We start from the raw sequence: 21,131 nt of genomic DNA on the forward strand, positions 1-21,131 counted from the left end.
CTGGCCCTAGCAACTACCCCTCAACATCAAGTATACCCGCTAATCCCTGTGGCTATGGGATGGGTAGAAGCGGTGATTTTCTCAGAATGAGGGGAATGAAGAAGAAAGGGGCATGCTCCAGGCCCAACCCCTCACCTTCACTCAGGACATGCTGGGCTCTCCTGCATGGCATGACAGGAAAAACTGGGCTGTGGACACTACACAGGGACACCCAGGTAAGAGGCCCTGGCTCGGGTTGGGAAAGACTTTGTGGTCTCACCAGCCCAGCCTTGGCCAACCAGGTTTCACCAAAGCAGCCACGAGCCACATGTGTGAACATGGGCCTTAGCTCCGGTCCTTCCACCTCACAGACCCCGACCCTCAACCTCCCTTCTCCTCAGTGGAGCTGCCACCTTCCCTGAAGGAGGAAAGGAGGTGCCACAGGGTCTTTTCTGCCCAACTCTGCCTTTCCCTTGAGCACTGGGTAGTGAGGGCCCCCCCAGCAAGCAGCACTATTGCTGTCCAGTCAGGGCAGGGTTGGGGTAGGCCCTAAGTTGGCACTTCTGTCCCCAGCCTCCTTCCCAGGGAAGTGCTCTTCCTGTCTGTGTGCTGAGGGCTCAAGAGAGAAAGCCTTCTCCCCACGTCAGCATCTCCTAGAGATCACAGACCTCAGTGCCCAAGCAGGCCCGCCAGCCATGAGTCACCACTCCTGGGCAGGTCAGAGGGGCTGGGGTCCTGAGCTTTCTTGTCTCTGTCGTCCACTGGGTCTGGGCTGCTTTGCTCCACAGTTCTGCCCCCCCCCAGATTTGGGGGCCCTGCCCCCTCCATTAGTGAGGCCTTCAGGACTGACTGAGGAGCTCTCCCCTTTAATCTATAGAAGTAATTTCATGTTTGTCTGTTTGAAATAGAAGATGAAAGGCAGTGGAGATTGGGGGGCGTGAAGCCCAGCATGGCTCTACCTGCCCACCCCTGGTCCCAGGGTTCAGAATGAAGGAGAGCCAGGCACCCGTGGACAGAAGATCGGCAGCAGAATGACCACACCCACGCCGAGTTGCCAACCTGGACCCTGCCCAGGCAGGGTGGCATCTCAGCCACCACTGGAGAGTGTCTTGCCAGCCTGTGCAATAAGAAACACATAACCCTACCCTCTGCTGCTGCTGCTGCTAAGTTGCTTCAGTCGTGTCCAACTCTGTGTGACCCCACAGACGGCAGCCCACCACGCTCCTCTGTCCCTGGGATTCCCCAGGCAAGAATACTGGAGTGGGTTGCCATTTCCTTCTCCAACCCTACCCTCTGGGGAGACCCAAAGGCTGAGTGAGCACCAGCCCCCTGGAGACCAGGACAAGGCCCAAAAGCCCCTGTCTTGCCGGCCTGGCCTGGTCAGGGCCTGAAGAGTTTCTGCCACACTACTTCTCTGACCCCCTGAAATGGCCACACACACTTTAAATGGGCCAATAAAAAGATACAGTTTCTTTTGCCTCCGGGCCTGGGACCCTCCAGGCTCTGTTGTGCAGTACCTGTGAGGTTAAGTTCAGAGCATAAACTGACACACCAGGCTCTGGGAAGTGGCCCTGTCTCTTCAAATAGCAGCCCAGCGGTGCCACAGAAGCCCTGCTGGGGCTTTGATTTGGGAAAACAAACAGAAATGGCACCGTGGGCCCTTCGTGGCCCCCACCACAGGACCAATTTAACTAGAAAACTCTAGCTCAACCGCTCTGGTGGGGGGAGCAAGATGAGCACCACAATAGCCCCAAACTTTGGGGGGAAGGGGGGACAAAACAAGCTGTCTATCTCCTGGGCCCCTCCTCCCGGGCTCCTTTTCTTACTGCAAGTGTGTTCTTGTAAAAACGATTAGATTGCAATTTGTATAACGTGGTGACCCCCAAATTCAGACGTTTCACCCCTTTTCTCTGTAAAGAATGTTAAGAATGCCTCTCGGCCTCTCACTGTGGGGGGCGTGAGGGAGGGGTGCAGAGCCTTGGCTGTCGCACAACTTGTGTGGGAAAGGGGCTGCCGCTTAGAGCCTCAGGCCAAGACAGGAGCAAGGGCCAGGTCTGCACTATAGACACTAGACAAAAAGTCCCTTCCCTTCGCGCTCCTGCGCACAAAGCCAGGGCTGCCAGGAGCCACTGAGGGCTGCGGGGGGCGGGGGGTGGGGATCTCTACCCCAGCCTCCCCTTTGCCTGACTCCAGCAATTCTCTCTCAACCCAGGGAAAGATAAAGACAGATGGGGCCGCCCCTGTGAGCCTGACGAATGAGACACAGGCCGGAGAGGGCTGCCTGAAGAGACCTGTTCTCCAGGCTGGGCTATCTGCAGCTTCCCAGAGGAGCCCCGGAGTACCTGGGTAGGAAAAACAGCAGTGTGTGGCTGGATCCCAGACTTTGAGGTGGTGGGGCTCAGGTGAGGGCCCTACCTACCCTGCTGCCCAGGCAGCTCCACTGAAGCTGGAGGGAAGAGGGACCACAGGAACTTCCAGACAGGGAGGAGGAAATTTAAATAAGGCACCAATAGCAACCCCCCCCCCCAATCACCATCTTTGTCAGGACAGCTGACTGGAAGTAGTTGCTAGCCTTGAAGACCAGATGCCCTGTCTGGGAGAGGCCCTGAGCGCCAGGCCAGAGTTGGGCACAGGGAGGCAGTCCCTGGAAGCCCTCTGCCCCAGGCGGGGCTCTGAAGGCCAGGGAGCAAGGTGCCCCATTTCACTCCTGTGTGCTCCCCCACCCACCTCCGCGCACCTCCTTGTGGCCCATACAAAGTCCTCCTGTGCTGACCACTCTGAGGTAAGATACCCAGGCTCTCCTGCCTCACCCACATGTAAGAATGCCCGTGGCCCCCACACCATTTCCAGCCACTCTTAACACACTGGGTTCCTGATGCTGCTCCTTGGAGGTTCAGTTCAGTTGCTCAGTCGTGTCTGACTCTTTGCGACCCCATGAATCGCAGCACGCTAGGCCTCCCTGTCCATCACCAACTCCCGGAGTTCACTCAAACTCACATCCATCCAGTCGGTGATGCCACCCAACCATCTCATCCTCTGTTGTCCCCTTCTCCTGCCTTCAATCTTTCCCAGCATCAGGGTCGTTTCCAGTGAGTCAGTTTTTTGCATCAGGTGGCCAAAGTATTGGAGTTTCAGCTTCAGCAACAGTCCTTCCAATGAACACCCAGGATTGATTTCCTTTAGGATGGACTGGTTGGATTGCCTTGCAGTCCAAGGGACTCTCAAGGGTCTTCTCCAACACCACAGTTCAAAAGCATCAGTTCTTTGGTGCTCAGCTTGCTTTATAGTCCAACTCTCACATCCATACATGACCACTGGAAAAACCATAGCTTTGACCAGACAGAACAAAGGTCCTTGGAGGTTCTGTGGGTGTTAATTCCTGCATCTGTTTGGGTGTGAGGATACCCCACCCAGTATGTGTAACCACAAAAATTAAAAAATGGCTTCTAAAAAGAAAGGATGGAAGAGTGACAGTCTACCTTATCTTTGCTTCCCCTGAAGGTGTAATAAAGCTGGGCCTAACGTGGTCACTGAGAAAACAGGACAGTGTGCCCTCCTTTCTTTCCACCCTCTCCTTCCTTTTCTTGCTTTCTTTGATCAATAGTCATTTACTAAGCACCTTCTGTACACAAATCATTGTGCCTAATGGAGACTGCAGGGAGATGTGAGCTGAGACTTGGGCAGGGAGGGACATGGTCCCTTCCTTCATGGAGGGTAAGAAGTCTCATCTACCTGATTGACAATACAAGGGGTGGCTTGGCTGGTACAAGGAGAGAGATAAAAGGGAGTTTACTAAGGGGACAGATAAAAGGACATTTCTGTAGTGAGTGGCCGGCAGGGACAGAAGATGGGAAATGGCACAGGTGAAGGACCAACAACTGCAGAGGTGCAGGGCTGGGCCACCTGCTTTGGTGGGAGGTGTGGGTATGTGAAGGGAATAAGCTGACCACCGCGGGCCTCCAGGTGGGTGAGGGGCGGCAGTGGCCATCCTTGTCCAGCCCTCTGGTGAGGAGAGAGAGAGACTTTAGGAGGCAACCTCAGTTCTGTAACCGGGGTCCCAGATAGAACCGTGGAGACTAGGAGAAGCCCACTAAGGCTTCGCCAGCCCCAGCCCTGCCCAGTGAGCGGGAAGGGCCCTTTCCGAGCACAGGCCCCTCACATGCACGTGTGTGCGCGTGCACAGCTCCAGCACCCGCCTGCGCACACGTGTTCGGACACAATGGCTCAAAGGCCAGGCAGCCAGGCAGCCCACTTTGTACTGCTAACAAGAGGACCGTAATTACAGGAAGGGGCAGCCGGGCAGATAAAAGGATACAAAATTTCAACATCTGTTGCCATAAAGGGATAAGGAGAAGTGAAACGCAAAGTATCAGTTTGGTGTCAGCAGGCAGAGAGCCAATTTCAAAGAGTTCAGGGGGACAGAGGGGACAAGAAAGAAAAAGGAAAGGGGTGGGGGAAAAAAGAAAGAAAGAGAAAGAAATTACAGGGTTCCTTAAAGAGGTAAAGAAAAAAGAAAATGAAAAAAGCTGTCAGTAATACTTTCAAAGGAGAAGGCACATACTTAAAGAGGGGCAATTCCCATAATCACCCTGACTGAGGACCAGGCCCCCCGCCCCAGGTGGAGGGTCAGGGGCAGAGACAAAGCCACACCTGGGTGGGATGGGCACTAACGGTGCCCTCAGAGTGGCCCAGCCTGAAGTCAGGACCCCAGTTTTTTCTGCAGACAGAAAGGGGTGTAGCCGGGCACCCTTTGTCATTCCAATGCTGTAGGATGCCATGACGTGTATCTCCCATGTTCAGTCCAGGGTTCCAAGATAAGTTCCAGGCCACATGTTGGCCAACAGGGTGACCCTATGAATGCTCTAAGGGTCAACATCTCCAGCCACAGCGGGGAGGATCAGGGAGTGCCTCGTGGTAGAGGTCTATTCATGCTAAAAAATGAGCAGTGTTTCAGTAGGCAGAGAGAGGGTATTTCAGGCACAGGGGTCAGGTAGTAAAGCAAAAGCCCAAGGGGAAAATACATGGTGTCTGTCACAATATGTGAGAAGCTTCTCTGCCCCTGCCTCTGTTGAGAAAGAGGAGACTTAGGGGCTTTAGGATGGAAATGGAGGGAGTCATGGGGCACCAAGGATGATGCTGGCCAGAAGGGGAAGGGGAGATGAGGTGGGATTATGCAGGGGTGTGAGTCACACACATACTGAGCAGTGCACTACCTAGCCAAGGACTGAAACCCTCAGTGCCCTAGGAGGAGCCAAGTCACCAAAACCCACCCCTCCTTTCTTCCTTACCCAGCAGTTCCTGGCTGGCTTGGAGCTACAGCTGGCCCCCTTCGGAAATCTCCAGAGCTGAGTGAGACCTCAGGCTTCTCCATCCTGGTGCCCACGTCCCCATTGCCTCATCTCAAGGCACCAAGGCTAGATCCAGCTCAAATGCACCTTGGTAAGGGCAGAGCCAGGAGAAGATCTGTGTGTGATGTCAGGCCAGTCAGAACCCCTACCCACCCCAGGGTCTTCCAGCAGCAGGAGGTGTGCCCCACACAGACACCACCATTCCTAGGGCAGAGCCAAGGGCCCTGAGCAAATGCAGACAGAGAACACTAGGTGGGCCTTCATTTCTCCAGACTCAAGGTCAGGAACAGGATGACTCTGGCACAGTTCCGCAGGGCCTAACTAGGGATACCTCAGTGGCGGGTGAGTAGCAGGGTCAAGACAGAGCCCCTGGGGGCCAGGGATGGCCTGCACACCATCAACCCTTGGAAAGAGGAACACTGGCACATCCACACTGGGGGAAGGACTCTTATCTTTCTTCCCATCTGGTTTACACAGGTTAGAAATCTCCTGCCGCTGGGCCCAGCCCATGGTCCACAGCTCTGAGAGAGAGGCAGGAGAGGAAGAAGAGTGGGGGACAGCCAAGCTCCCTGCCATCCAGGCAATGTCTTGGTGCCCACGGCCGCTCTCAGACCGGTGTGCTCCAGCTAGCACCTCGCTTCCTCACCCCGCCAGAGCGAGAACAGGCTCTAGGAATCCTGAGGCACAGAGGGCTTGAGGGAGCCAGGATGACCTTGAAAGAGGTCCTCAGACACCGAAAAGCAGCTGAGGCTGCCTGAGGACCCATAGCTGAGGCACAGATGGAGGAGGGCCCTCTGGTGCCCAGCAGGTGCCTATGCCTCCAAGGCGTGTCCCAGCCCCCACCACTACCCTGAGGGCAGCCTCTGGAGGGGCCATGCTCTGAGCAAAACTGCCCTCCAGTGCTCCTCCCCCAAGGCTGAGCACACACATAAAAGAGAAAATACCGGCCCTCCTCAGGTTTCAGCGGTGACAGGTTAAAAGCAAAGAATCCACCCAGCACTGAGCACCGCCCCGCCACCGGAGTTCTGCCTGCGATGCTGCTCCACCTTCCAGATTGGCCTGTCAGTCAGGCTTTGGCATTATTGAAAGATCAAACTCTGTCCTGCCTGTTTATTACCTTAATCCTATTTTCTACATGGCTTTATTATCTGCTTGGGCTTCTTTGGGAAAGACAGCTACAGACAGTCGTTCTGTCCATCCATTTCCTCCCACCAAAAGTGGATGCCTCCATCAGGGCATCTTCCCCCTCAGTCCCCGCACCACTGGTCCTCAAGCTTCCCTGAGGACGGAAGAGGTGTTCAAGTAAGGCCTGGCTCCTCAATGGTAAGGAAAGGAGTCTGGGAGCCAGAGGGCAGACAGGTGAAGCCAAGCAATGCCCAGGGCAGCCTTGCCTCAGGCTGGCCAGAGGGTGCAGGGGTATTTGTTGTCTGGCTCCAGTGAGAACTGAGGCCATAGCTGTTTTGTACCCATTCTCACTTGGGTCCTTTCTGGGTTCTATACAGGCCAGTGTTTAGTGTTAGTGAGGTCTAGGGGTTTCATAAGAGGATGCTGTTGAAGGAGCTGGTACCTTAGAACTCCATTCTGACCGCTAATCTCTGCCCCAACATACCCCCACCAAGGCAACCACAGGCAGAAGAATCCATTCAAAGGTTACTCAGCCTTCCAGATACAGCTGGACCACAGCGGGGTGGCACACACCCTCACTGCCCCAACCTGTCTGCCATCCCAGGCCTGGGTCAGTACTGATGCCAAGCATACCCAACAACGTGACTAAATAAAACTGACTTTCAGCAGAAATGGCTATCTCTGTGAACTCATCAGTGAAAAAGCAAACTATCTAGTTAGAAACAGGCAAACATGAGCAGACATTTCACCAAAGAGAATATATGGAAGGCAAATAAGCACATGAAAAGATGTTCAACATCATTAGCTACTAGGGAAATTTGAATCAAAACTACAAATAACACATCCATTAAAATAACTCAAATAAAAAACAGTGACACTACCAGATGCTGTTGAAAATGTGCAGAAACTAGATCTCTCAGACACTAGAGTCAGAATATAAAGTGGTAAGATACTGAAAACAGGTTGGCAGGTAAAAAAAACTAAGCACATACTTACCAAATGACCCAGCAATTGTTTTCCCAGGCAGTAATTTAAAAAAACTGAGAACGTGTGCCCACACAAAAGCCTATACACAAATGTTCAACAGTCAAAAAACAGAACAGCCCAAATGCTCTTCCCTGGGGGAATGCTGATTGATGGGGAAAGAAACTTTGGTATATGCACGCCAGGGAATACTACTGAGCAAGAAGGACGAGAGCGCTACTGACGCATGCAGCAACTTCTGCGACTCTCAAGGGAATTATGCAGCACAAAGGGGAAAACCTCCAAAGATTACAAATTACATCTGTACTACATACATTATTTCATTTATATAATACCTTCAAAATAACAAAATGATAGAGATGAAGAACACCTAACTGGTTGCCAGGGGTTAGGAGCAAGAGGGAGGGGCAGAGGATGCGTGCAGCTATAAAGGTGTATAGGAGGGGTCTTTGTGCTGATGGAACAGCACAGTTCTGTATCTTTATTGTGGCAGTAGTTACATGATTCTACACATGGGATAAAACTGCAAAGAAATTTATACTCACAAAATAAGTATAATCAGATAAAGGTCTGCAGACTGTACCAACTATATCTACCAACTTGCTAGGTTTGATATTATGTAAGATGTTACACAGGTACCTTGCCTTCCTACTTTTGTAACTTCCTATTAATCTATAATTATCTCAAATGAAAAGCTTAAAATTAAAAAAAAAAACAAAAAACAGAGTAGCAGGTAATCAGATAGGAATGTGTCAAGCCTGCCAAGGCAGAGAACTGTAAATAAAACCTGGGTGTATTTTAACTGTTCTTTATTGTTCTTCTTAGGAATCTGTGGGCACTTCCAAAATTCCTTTATTTTAGAAAAATCATCTCTGAGGATAGATAAAATTTTTTAGAGCCACATAGTCAGGCACTTCTTAGAGAAGAAGTATCATAAATCCAAACTGTTATCATAAGTTCTACATAAAATTAGGTACCTATTATAAATTACTCCAACAGTTTCCATAAGCTAACAATTGATCCTATGTGAGAAGGTGACACAGTGGAGCCTGTCGGGTTGTGGGGCAGGGTCCTTCCAACCTCCTCCTGTACCACTCGGGCAACTGAAATGGGCTGGCTTGGGTAGCTCTTTCCTTGGCCTCCCAGCTGCTCCAGCTCCACCCACCCTGGAAGCCATGGTGGGCTCAGGAATCTCTTACCTGTTGAGGTCCCAGATTCTTAAGGGTGAGAAGTGCCCACAACAAGCCGTCCCTGTCACAAAGGAGCTGCCAAACAAAAGGAGAGCAGAGTCAGGTCTGGCTTGTCAGAACTTGTGGCGGAAATGGCTACACAATTGGAAGCGCTGTGCTCATTCTCCAGGGCACCATGGGGTTAAGCCAGGATGAGAGAAGCAGCCCGAGAGCCATCAGAGAAGTGGGAAACCATATGCAATCAGAGTGATGGCTGTAACCTCCCAGAGCTGCTTGGCCAGAGGAGCCAGGGGTTCAATGGCAGCTGAGTTTGCTGCTCAGACCTGGTTGGGTGATCTCTGCCCACCATAAGAATGGATCTCTAAATGTGCAACTGAGGCCAAGGGAGAGCAAGCCTGCTGGTCTTCAGTTATATGAACACAAACTTCATGATGCCACACGAGTAATTGTCTCCCTGTAACAGGTTGTTGGGCGCTGGAAGCTGCTGCCCTGGTCAGAGGTGAGGGAGGCTGTGCGGCTTTACTGAAGGTTTTAAGACCTGGGGAATATGGCAACGTGATACAAGCACAGAGCAGGCATAAAGGCACCAAAGTGAGAAAAGGCCAGCGATGAAAGGCAGGTGATAGCATGAAAAGGTGAGTGTGGGAGACCAGGGAGTGTGAGGGCTAGGCAGTCAGGACTGCCGTGGGAGTGGGATGAAAGTCAGAGTTTAGAGGACAATGACAGACATTGCCAAGAGGCAAGAGAGAAGGAATACTCTGACCATACTACTCATACTTAAGAGCCTCTCTTAAACCCCTAAGAAGCTCAACATATATAATTTGCAGTTTCATTTTAAATGGAGGCCCAAACCCAGTGAGAAGAATCCATTCAATGAGCCAGGCTGGCCACAGTACTAGGACTAGAACTTGAACCCATGTGCCAGACCACTCCTTTGTCAGAGGATTTGGAAGGTGTTGGGAGGGGGAGCCTGCAGGAACCCTGGGCTTGAAAATCTAAACTGGAACAAGAGAGCTGAAAGCAGTTATGTCACTTAGGAGCCCTGGGGCAGGGAGGGGCCATGTCCCTACATGTCTGGGCTCGGAGGGAGAGACTGGACATATTAATGACACGTTAGCACTGTGGGGCAGCAGCCTATTGGCCCTGGCCCTGCCCAGCACCTGTGGCTCTCTGATCCCAAGCATGTCAGTGGGGAGATGGATTTCCGCAGTTGGGGCTCTGAGAAGCCGATGGCTTTGGCTTGGTGGGGGGTTGGCCTGCTAGCTGCTGATAGAGGAGATGTTAGGGCAGGCACTGGGCAAGCCACTGATTTACAATCAAAATTGCAGGGCAGGGGTTTGTGTTTCAACCCGAGGCAGACAAAAAGGCCACATAAACCACCTTGGACCATCCATGCCTCAAATCAAGACTTCTCTAGGGACATGCTCAGTCTTCCCAGCCTCCTATCAACCTATAGGCATGCCAGGAGCCACTAAACTAGAATGGTATTCTAAAACAGTCACTCTGTCATGCTCCAGGTGACACCCAGCCTGGCATGCAGCCACTGGACACTAAAGGCCCAAACTACAAAGCCAGGAGGTGTCATCCGCACTTCCCTCTCCTACCCACATTTCTCTCTTGAGAGCAATCCAGTAATAACTGGCAAAGCTAATTACCTTGGGTTGGAAACATAATAGCCCTTAGAAATCATTCATGCACGCAATGGGGCTCTCCAGACTTTTGAGAAGTAGGGAGCCAGGTGAGGGGCACCAGCACAGACACACAGCCTCTTAAGGAGGCCTGAGGCCTCTGACTGGCCACAGGCCTAAATCAGCATCAAGGTAAGTCAATGGAGAAGGAGAGGAGGCGCCTCCACAGCTCTGACTTCCCAGCAGCGATGGGAACCCCTGCCCCTGGATTCCTGTCCTCTATTCCTGCCCACCCACCCCTGACCCTCACCTTTTGCCTCCAGGAGGAATGCCTCTCACCTTCATGTCCATAAGGACCTTTCTTAACTGCCTGGATATAACAACTGTGAACATTTCTTTCCAAAAGCTGCCCTTTTCCCTTGCTTAACCATGTAAAGCAGGAAGGAGATAGAGGAGGGAGAGTAGAGAGTCCCTCTGGCATTTATGAGGGCCTAAGAGTTTAATCAAATTTAACACTCAGTCAAAACAAAACAAAAACAACCATGTAAGCAGCAGTTAAGCAGATTTGGAGCCAGGTCCTGCTTGGAACGTTCACCAAGATTCACATCCAAACCACAGGGACTGTCAGCCCCCCGAGGGACAGGGACGGCCAGCCCTACTCAACAGGCAGAAGCAGGACCTGCTGGCTGCTCAGCAGCCTGACAGGCCTTCCTCTTGAGTCCAGCCACACCCTGACCTCGCCTGCATGAGACAAACGGCATTTGAGGGGCTGGCTTCCTACTTTGTTTTGAGATCAGGGCTGTCTGGTGGCTCGCGTGTATTCTAGCGACCAGCACAGTGTGTGGTGCCAAAGAGATGCCCAGAACAAATCCACAGACTTCAACTGAAAGGGCCTTCCAGAGTCTACAGCCAACACAGCAGAGGAAGCTAGTCATAGGAGCTGTGAAGGGGGTCCCTCTGCTTCTTAGAGGACTAATTCCCAGATCTCCAAGCTCAGACCTGAATAACACATGACACAGTGTTGGTACAGTGAAGTTGTACAGTGAAGCACAACCAGATAACAGATGAGAAGAAAGGAGCATGACAAGGCTATATATTGTCACTCTGTTTATTACATTATATGCAGAGTACATAATGCAAAATGCCAGGCTGGATGACTCACAAGCTGGAATCAAGATTGCCTGCAAAAATACCAACAACCTCAGATATGCAGATGATACCACTCTAATGGCAGAAAGTGAAGAACTAAAGAGCTTCTTGATGAGGGTAAAAGAGGACAGTGAAAAAGCTGGCTTAAAACTCAACATTCAAAAGACTAAGTTCATGGCATCTGGTCCCATCAGTTCATGGCAAATAGATGGAGAAAAAGTGGAAACAGTGACAGATTTTATTTTCTCGGACTCCAAAATCACTGCAGACAGTGATTGTAGCCATGAAATTAGAAGATGCTTGCACCTTGGAAGGAAAGCTATGACAAACCTAGACGGCGTGTTAAAAAGCAAAGACATCGCTTTGCCAACAAAGGTTCATATAGTCAAAGCTGTGGTTTTTCCAGTAGTCATGTATGGATTTAAGAGTTGGACCATATGGCTGAGTGCCAAAGAATTGATGCCTTTGAATTGTGGTGCTGGAGAAAACTGTTGGGAGTCCCTTGGACTGCAAGGAGATCAAACCAGTCAATCTTAAAGGAAATCAATCCTGAATATTCATTGGAAGGACTGATTCTGAAGCTCCAATACTTTGGCCACCTGATGTGAAGAGCCAACTCAATAGAAAAGAACGCTGGGAAAGATTGAAAGCAAAAGGAGAAGAGGTCGGCAGAGGATAACATGGTTAGGTAGCATCACCAACTCAATGGACATGAATCTGAGAAAACTCCAGGAGACAGTGAAGGACAGGGAAGCCTGGCATGCTACAGTCCATGGGGTCACAAAGAGGCAGACACAGCTTAGCAACTGAACAATAACAATAACCAGCAATACCTAAAAATGTCAGCACACACATGCTCTTACACAAATGCATATACTCTCTCACCCTGAGGGTCTAAAAGTCATTCTGACTCCACAAACTCTTCTCTTTTTGGACCAGAAAGTCCTTATCAGAAGCTAGCCTTCTACAATTTCTCATCCACTCTATAAAGTCGCACCCTGCCCAGATGCCCAAGCTACCTTACTGGCCCCCTGGTCCCAACTTAGGAAAACCTGGCCTCACAGAGATCATCCATAGGCCCAAGAAGAAGACATAAGAGCCCTCACATCAGAGAGACCAAGAGAGTTGGGAGTTCTGGTAGTCAAGTTGAGGAATAGAAAATAACAAAATACAGAAGAGAGGAGAGGAAAGTATGAAGGAAAATCAGTCGGGTGCAGGCAGGGTGCTGCCTCTGCCTTAGTCTGGCCGCTCTTCACTGCCCTAGGAAGTGACTGAGCGTTTGCTGTGTGCCTGAGTCCGCAAACAAAGCCTCCAAAGCACCACTCTGCCTGCTCCTGGCCTGAGAGACGAGGACACTGAGACACCGAGAAGTGACAGACTTGACCTCGCTCACACATGGAGCGATCAGTGGGGCCAGAATCTGAACCCAGTTAGTCTTAATTCCAGAGCCCAAGTGAGTTTACACCCTGTGCCCCTAAGTTCTTTCCCCAGCACCTAGGATAATGCCTGCCACATACTGACAACTCAAATGCTTACTGAATGAACGAATGGACAAGTGAACAAATGACTCCACCTGGGAGAAGAAAGGAGAGACGGAGGGGCTCCGAGGAGGGGCAGCAGAAGGGTGTGCTCGGCAGCTGTGCCCCGTGGCTGGCCTGGAGCTGCCCAGCTGGCCCAGGCCCCAGCCGCCCCTGCGCTGGGCTGACACACTTTGGCAAGGGAGGCCACCAGAGCTGTCACATCATTCACCAACATGCCCATCAAGTGTATTCAGTTCTCTTCAACCCGCATTGGCATTTTAATTACTGTTGGGTAAACTAATTTGTACAAATGAAGGCCGGGCTGCCTAATAGAATATGCAAGCTCTCTGACCTCTGACAGGCACTGACACGAGATACAAAGGCCGCCGAGGAAGGCTTTTTATCTGAGCCTTATTACTCTCTATTACTCCAATTAGTCAGGCTCCAGTGCTCCTAATTGGAGGAAAAATTGCAATTAAATCAATTTTTGATGGGCTGCAAGTGGGCTCCCGAACCGCCCTGCTTGTGAAACACTGATATTATAGCAGCAAAGGTCACAGGCTTCATCGGCACCTGGGTGCCCCCCGATTTCCCCTGGCCCCCTCCTAAAACGCCTCAAGGAAACCCCTGCCCCTCCATCAGCTCGGCCAGCAAGGGTGGGAAGAGGGGAGTCATTAGAACATGTCAGGTCTCATTGCTGCTGCCGCCATCTGCTAACCTGCGCCATGGACATCATTATAGCGGCTAAGTCCCAAAGCATGAATGCAGTGCGAAGGTCACACAAACTCATCGGGTGAGGCTGGGCCAGAAGCAGAAGTGCAGCGACAGCACTGTGAGGGAGGGACCAGCGGAGTGGGGACAGGAGGCCAACAGAAGCCAGGAAGAGGACAGACATAGTCCTGGGCAGGCGAAGGGTGAGGCAGCCAGATCCCAAGATCCAGTCAACAGGACACCCCAGGGGAAGGGAAATAGATGTATTTAGGAGGGAACAAAAAAGAGAGACAAAGAAATCTTGTTCTCATCAGCAAACATCCACCTTGCAGTAGGGGTACATACACCTGAATGCTCTATAGACCAGAAGGCTGAGAGTCCCATCAGTGATGGGGTCAGAAGTACAACATGAGGCCTACCATCTATAGCAGTGCCTGCCTGTAAAGGCTGGGGAGGGAGTGCCCAGAACTAAAGCTTAACCACAGAGGAAAAGGTAAACACAACTTCGTTCACCAAACTAAAGGATAACAAGACCAAGACGCCTCTCTGAAACTTGAATGAGTAAAGTTTAAGGCAAATGAAAAGAAGGTCCATTTCACATAGCATCTGGCATACCATTACCTCAAAGAGATGGCGCAGACAGAAAACAAAAACTCAAAAGAAGGTTAGCCAACTTCACGGGTGATTGAACCAAAATGGATTAACAGGGAAAGAAGGATGTGCCTTGTCTTCAAGGGGTCAAGACCAAAAATATGTTGAATAAATGCTGGTCTATCTACTTAATGGAATATTAAACAGACGTTTAAAATGATATTCCCAAAGAATATAAACAAGATGTTTTATAAGAAAAAAAAAAGAGTAGGGTACGAGCAGCATTAATGGAACTATTTTAAAACAGCTTGAGTGGGGAAGTTAAACACAACTTTGTTGATCAAACTAACGAATAATAAAACATGATTTTTAATTACAAAAGAGGGAAGCATACACAATGGGAGAAAGGTCAGTCTCTTCAATAAACAGTGTTGAGAAAATTGGAGAGCCACTTGCAAGAGAATGAAACAACTATCTTATACTGTACACAAAAATTAACTCAAAATGGATTAAAGACTTGAATGTAAGACCTGAAACCATAAAACTCCTAAAAGAAAACATAGTAGTAAGCACCTTGACACCACTCTTGGCAATGATTTTTTTTGTATCTGACTTCAAAACAAAAGCAACAAAAGCAAAAATAAACAAGTGGGAGCACATCAAGCTAAGAGACTTCCTCAAAACAAAGAAAATCATCAACAAAATGAAAAGGCAACCTACTGAATAGGAGAAAGTATTTGTAAAGCATATATGCAACAAGGGGCTAATATCCAAAATACATAAAGAACTCACACAACCCAATTGCAGAAAGCCAAACAATCTGATTAGAAAATGGGCAGAGGACCTGAACAGACATTTTCCCAAAGAAGACACAGAGATAGCTAGCAGGCACATGAAAAGATTCTAAACACTGCTAATCATCAGGGAAAATGCAGATCCAAACCACAATGAGATCACCTCACATCTGTTAGAATGGCTGTCATCAAAAAGACAAGAGATAGCCACTGCTGGAGAAGATGTGAAGAAAAGGGAACCCTCATGCGCTGTTGGTGGGAATGTAAATTGGTGTAGCCACTATGGAAAACAATGTGAAGTTTCCTCAAAAAAGTGAAAAATAGAACTACCATTTGTTGTTCAGTTGCTAAGTCATGTCTGACTCTGCAACCCCATGGGCTGTAGGATGCCAGGCCTCCCTGTCCCTCACTATTTCGCAGAGTTTGCTCAAGTTCATGTCCATTGAACTGGTGATGCCATCCAACCATTTCATCCTCTGCCTCCCTCTTCTCCTTTTGCCTTCAATCTTTCCCAGCATCAGAGTCTTTTCCAATGAGGTGCCTGTGGCCACAGTATTTGCATTAGGTGGCCAAAGTATTGGAGCTTCAGCTTCAGCATCAGTCCTTTCACTGAATATTCAGGGTTGGTTTCCTTTAAGATTGACTGGTTTGATCTCCTTGAAGTCCAAAGACTCTGAAGAGTCTTCTCCAACACCACAATTCGAAAGCATCAATTCTTCGGCACTTAGCCTTCTTACGGTCCAACCCTCATATCTGTACATGACTACTGGAAAGACTATAGCTTTGACTATATAGACTTTCGTTGGCAAAGTGATGTCTTTGCTTTTTAATATGCTGTCTAGGTTTGCCATAGCTTTCCTTCCAAGAAACAAATGTCTTCTGATTTAACGGCTGCAGTGACCATCTGCAGTGATTTTAGAGCCCCAAAAGAGAAAATCTGTCACTGCTTCTACTTTCTCCCCTTCTATTTGCTATGAAGTGATGGGACCAGATGCCATGATCTTCATTTTTTTAAATGTTGAGTTTTAAGCCAGCTTTCACTGTCCTCTTTCACCCTCATCAAGGGGCTCTTTAGTTCCTCTTCACTTTCTGCCATTAGAGTGTTATCATCTGCATATATGAGGTTGTTGATCTTTTTCCTGGCAATCTTGATTCCAGCTTCTGAGTCATCCACCCCGGCATTTCACATTATGTACTCTGCATATAATTTAAATAAACAGGGTGACAATATACACTCTTGCCATACTCCTTTCCCAATTTTGAACCAGTCAGTTGTTCTGTGTAAGGTTCTAACTGTTGCTTCTTGACCTGCATACAGGTTTCTCAGGAGACAGATAAGGTGGTCTGGTATTCCCATCTCTTTAAGAATTTTCCACAGTTTGTTTTGATTTACACAGTGAAAGGCTTTTATGTAGTCAATGAAACAGAAGTAGAAATTTTTCTGGAATTCCCTTGCTTTCTCTATGATCCAATGAATGCTGGCAATTTGATCTCTGGTTCCTCTGCCTTTTCTAAACCCAGCTTGTACATCTGGAATTTCTCAATTCAAGTACTGCTGAAGCCTAGCTTGAAGGAAGAACTACCACATGATCAAGTAATTCCACTTCTGAGTATTTGTTTTTTAAAAAATAATAATAATTTGAAAAGATATATGCACCCCCACGCTCACTGGAGCCTTATTTAAAATAGCCAAGATATGGAAACAACCTAAGTGTACACTGGTGGATGAATGGATAAAAAGATGTGGTGTGCATATATATAATGGAATACCACTCAGTCAGAAAAAAGTATGGAATCTTACCATTTGGGGCTTCCCTGGTGGTTCAGACAGTAAAGAATCTGCCTGCAATGCAAGAGACTCATGTTTGATCCCTGGATTGGGAAGATCCCCTGGGATTGGGAAGAGGGCATGGCAACTTACTCTAGTATTCTTGCCTAGAGAATACCATGGGCAGAAGAGCCTGAGAGGCTAGAGTCCATAGGGTTCCAAAGAGTCAGACATGACTGAGAGACTAATACCCACTTGCCATTTGTGATATAGACAGGCCTTAAGGCATCAGGCTAAGTGACACAGGTAAGACAGAGAGAGACTAATACTATATGATTTTACTTGTATGTGTAATATAAGAAAGAACAAAATGAATCAAAACAAATGAAAAACCAAGTTCACAGATACAAAGAACAGACTGGCAGTTGCCAAAGGGAAGGAGGTAGGGGACAGGAGAAATGGAACAAGGGAGTCAAAAGGTACAAACTTCCAGTTATAAAATAGATAAAGTATGAGGATGTAATATACAGCATGATGGCTACAGTTAATAATACTGTGTGGCATATCTGAAAGCTGCTAAGAGAGTAAATCTTAAAAGTTCTCATCAAGAAAAAAATGATCATTAACTATGTAAGGTGATGCATGGTAACTAGACTTATGATAGAGATCATTTTGCACTGCATTCAAATATCAAACCATTATGTTGTATATGTGAAACTAATATAACGTTATACTTCAACTTTTAAAAAAACAGCCTGTGAATAGAAAAAGAAGGAGTGGAATGAAACTCACTAAAATGCTTCAAGTGACTGCATATGGGCAACAGAGTAATTAGCAATTCTTTCTTCTTTTAAATTTTATTTTATAAATCTTCTTTAACGAGTATGTGCTACTTTTTAAAGGGAAAAGTGTATTATTTACATCTTATAAGAGAAAACACAACATAACTGAACATTCCTGCCCACTGACTCATGGCCAAAAACAAGTGGACCCAATAATGGGCTACCTGCTGAGACAGGTGTCAGCAGCGGCGGCCCTGCACACCTGGGGCTGAAGCTGTGGGACCGGTCAGTGGCCCAAGGCTAGGACAGAAAGCCACAGGCCAGCAGGGAGGGCCTCCTCTAGCCCCTTTCTCCCAACTCAGCCCTGGCCAGTAGAGAGCAAGCCTGGCCCTGACTCCCACCATGGGCAGAGGCCTGGAACACCTGTCCTGTCTTGTGTGTCTCTCCTCTCTCTCACACACACACACCTCAGGCCCCTCTCAGCCCATGTGCATCCGAATAGGATGGTCCAAGTAAGCCACCTAGGTCAGGCTCTGCAAAGTGTCCAGGGGCTGGGGCTCCCCAGGCTCACCCTCCTGATAAAGACTCTAACAAAAGCAACAGAGCAGGCTTTCTGCTTTCCCACAGAGGAAATTCCTCTATGGAAACACATAATGCTCATTTTCCATTTTAACTGGTGGTAAAAGGGCAGCCTGGCCAAGGATATAAGACCCTGGCCCAGGCTAAACAAGAGGAGGCTTGAGGTATAGAGGCTGCTCTTCCCAAATGCACCAATTCCACTCAAGAAACAGAAATTTACAAACTTGAGCAATGGAAGGGCAGAATTAACAGAAAAAATTAACTACATCAAAAGACTCACAGTACAACGGAATAACATACATTCAATCTACTGAATTTATTAACAAGACACATTGGAGATGTTTCTACAGTCTATTTTCTATCTGTACAGCCTCTAAACAAAAGCTTCGTCCACCCTCAAGAAGAAACGGCACTATATTCCAGTGCTAAAGGAAAAACTGACCGGGTCAGACTTCCTGAGAAATGATGAATATTGATCCACAAAACTATGTACCTAACAAGAGACATGAAAAAAGACATACACGTGGTCGTTATTTGTGGACACTAAAACTGTTTACCTAGAAAATCCAAAAGATTCAACTAAAAGTACTGCAAGCAATTTCAGATGGCTTGAGGTGGATGGCACACTGTGTGTGACAGCGGAAAGGAGAGTGGGGGGCTTCCCTGGTGGTCCAGGGGCTGAGACTCTACAACTCCAATGCAGGGGGCCAGTTCCATCCCTGGTCAGGGGACTAGATCCCACATGCCACAACTAAGAATTCACATGCTGCAACTAAGGATCTTGCATGCCACACAACGAAGAGTGAAGATCTCATGTGCTGCAACTGAGATGCAGTACAGCCAAATAAATACATATTAAAGAGAGAGAGAAAGGAGCGGGGGCTCAGGACTGCTGGCTCTCCCACCTGGTAACCATGGGATCTTGGATGAGCAACTAACTGTGCTCCAAAGCCCAGTTTCTTTAACAATAAAACAGAAATATTAGGACTTACTGAGAAAATTATATGGGATAAGGTGCTTAGAGCAATGTATGGCACACAGTAAATCCCCACAGATGTAAACTATTAGGCACAAGCAATCACCGAACAAAATGAAATTAGAAATCCATTTGCAAAAAAGAATTAAGAAACTGTAAAATAGCCAAGAATAAATCTAACAAAAAAAAAGGCGAAACAGAAAGAAACAAAAAACTAAGACAGCCCCATATGAAAACTCTATTCTATCCTTTACTAATGGACACAATTGCCGAGTGAGTGGAGAGGTGCATCATGTTCCTGGGTGAGAAGCCTCCAACTGTCAGTTCTCCCGTCATTAGCCCATAAATTCAATACAGTCCCATCCAAACAAGATTTTTTACTTAATCAGCTGATTCTAAAATTCATAGGGAAGAGAAAACTTATACAAGAGCTAAGAAATATTTTTACAAGAACAATGAGAAACAAATCACTTGACTAGATATCAATGCTAGAAGAGACAACTAGATCAATGAATCAGAATAAAGAATCCAGAATCATACCCATATATTTGTAGGGAATCAGCAGATCCTAAATGTGGCATTTTAAAGGCAGTGGATGAAGGATGAACTAATCAATAAATGGTAGAGAAACCATAGGACATGCATTTGGCAAAAATAAAATTAGAGCCCTAACTCACAGCAGACATCAATTCCAGATGGACTGAGGACATAAACATTTTTAAAAACTACACAAAAACCCATAAATGTGTTAGAAGAAAATATAGGAAAATAGTTTTACAATCTCGAAGTAGTGAAGGCATTCATAAGACAAAACTCGGAAGCCACAGGGCAGAGATGACAGAACTAATCTTCAAATTACAAAAAACTACCCAACAGCAGACACTGCAAACAACAGGCTGAAAGGAATTACCAAATATATGTAGTAGTCAAAAGATTAATACCCAGAAAATACAAAGATACTCTATAAACCACAGGGGGAAAAAAAACAGATGAATGAGCACAAATTTTCAGTAAGTAATATATAGCAAAAAAATATACCTGCCCAAAAAAATACATGAAGTAATGTTGACCCTCCTAATAATGAAAGAATTGCAAATCAGAAAACAATGAAAAATACCTAGAGCAAATACCTAGAGCATTTACCACACACCAGGTACTATATAATTAATTCATTTAACCCTCAGAACATTCCTACTGGGACTTCCCTGGGGGTCCAGCTGTTAAGACTCCAGGCTTCCACTGCAGGGGGCATGGGTTCCTTCCCCAACTAGAGGAACAAAGATCCAGCATGCCATGCAGGGTGGCAAAAAAAACCCCAACAAACCCACATTCCTACATTTTTGGTGATATTTTTCTAGATATGATAATGGTATTATAATCGTATTTTAAACAATCACTATCTTTTAGACTATCCACTGAAATATTTACTTATATGCCTGATATTTACTACAGAATAATACTGGAGGGCAAAGTGTGTGAGCAATACTGATGAAACAAAATTGGCCAAGAATTGATTATTCTACTTCTGCATGTTTTGAAATTTTCCATAAGAACAAAAAAATTAAGTCACTATGAGGTATGTACTACCATTATCATCCCCCTTTCACAGATGAGGAAATTAAGGAATAGGGAGGTTAAGTAACTCACCAAGTCACATAGCTAGCAGGTGGGAAGACTTGTGATTTGACCTCAGCCAGTTGGGCACCAGAGTCCAGTTCTTAATCACTATTCTATACCCACTACCAGAATTGGATATCCTTTTTTACCCTCCAGAAAAACAAAAAAAAATTTTTAATCTGATATTATACTGATAAGTATTGTACTGATAAGTATAAGAGGAAATACATATGTATATACTGTTTGTGGGTAAGTAATCTGATACAGTCCAAGTGGAGGGCAATTAGGCAGCATCCAAAAACTTTTAAATGTACTTACCCCTCAATCCGGCAACTTTATTCCTAAGTATCTTCCTTAGAAAAATATCTTACTATATGCACAAATAGGCAA

The 21,131-nt window shown here is 47.3% G+C and overlaps 2 protein-coding genes across 7 annotated transcripts in view; one reads left to right on the forward strand and one right to left on the reverse strand.

Annotated features, from left to right (window-relative positions):
- Window positions 1–3,520, forward strand: part of DPCD (deleted in primary ciliary dyskinesia homolog (mouse)) — a 29,256-nt gene extending 25,736 nt beyond the window's left edge. The window contains exon 7 of one of the 2 annotated variants that reach the window (XM_069566952.1): window positions 888–3,520. The gene's annotated coding sequence lies outside the window, so the exon portion shown is untranslated. The remainder of the gene's footprint in view (window positions 1–887) is intronic. The other variant, XM_069566951.1, reaches the window with a different exon arrangement.
- FBXW4 (F-box and WD repeat domain containing 4) overlaps window positions 1–21,131 on the reverse strand; it is an 88,376-nt gene that overhangs the window by 2,461 nt on the left and 64,784 nt on the right. For 3 of the 5 annotated variants that reach the window (XR_011252037.1, XM_069566928.1, XM_069566926.1), the window contains one exon: window positions 8,636–8,701. The exons of the other annotated variants lie outside the window; for them this stretch is intronic. Coding sequence is in view for 2 of the 3 variants with exons in the window: in XM_069566928.1 (XP_069423029.1) it covers window positions 8,636–8,701 (66 nt within the window). In the remaining variant the exon portion in view is untranslated. The remainder of the gene's footprint in view (window positions 1–8,635; window positions 8,702–21,131) is intronic. 5 annotated transcript variants of the gene reach the window in all.

Source organism: Ovis canadensis, chromosome 22 (genome assembly GCF_042477335.2).
Source record: "Ovis canadensis isolate MfBH-ARS-UI-01 breed Bighorn chromosome 22, ARS-UI_OviCan_v2, whole genome shotgun sequence".
NCBI lineage: Eukaryota > Metazoa > Chordata > Mammalia > Artiodactyla > Bovidae > Ovis > Ovis canadensis.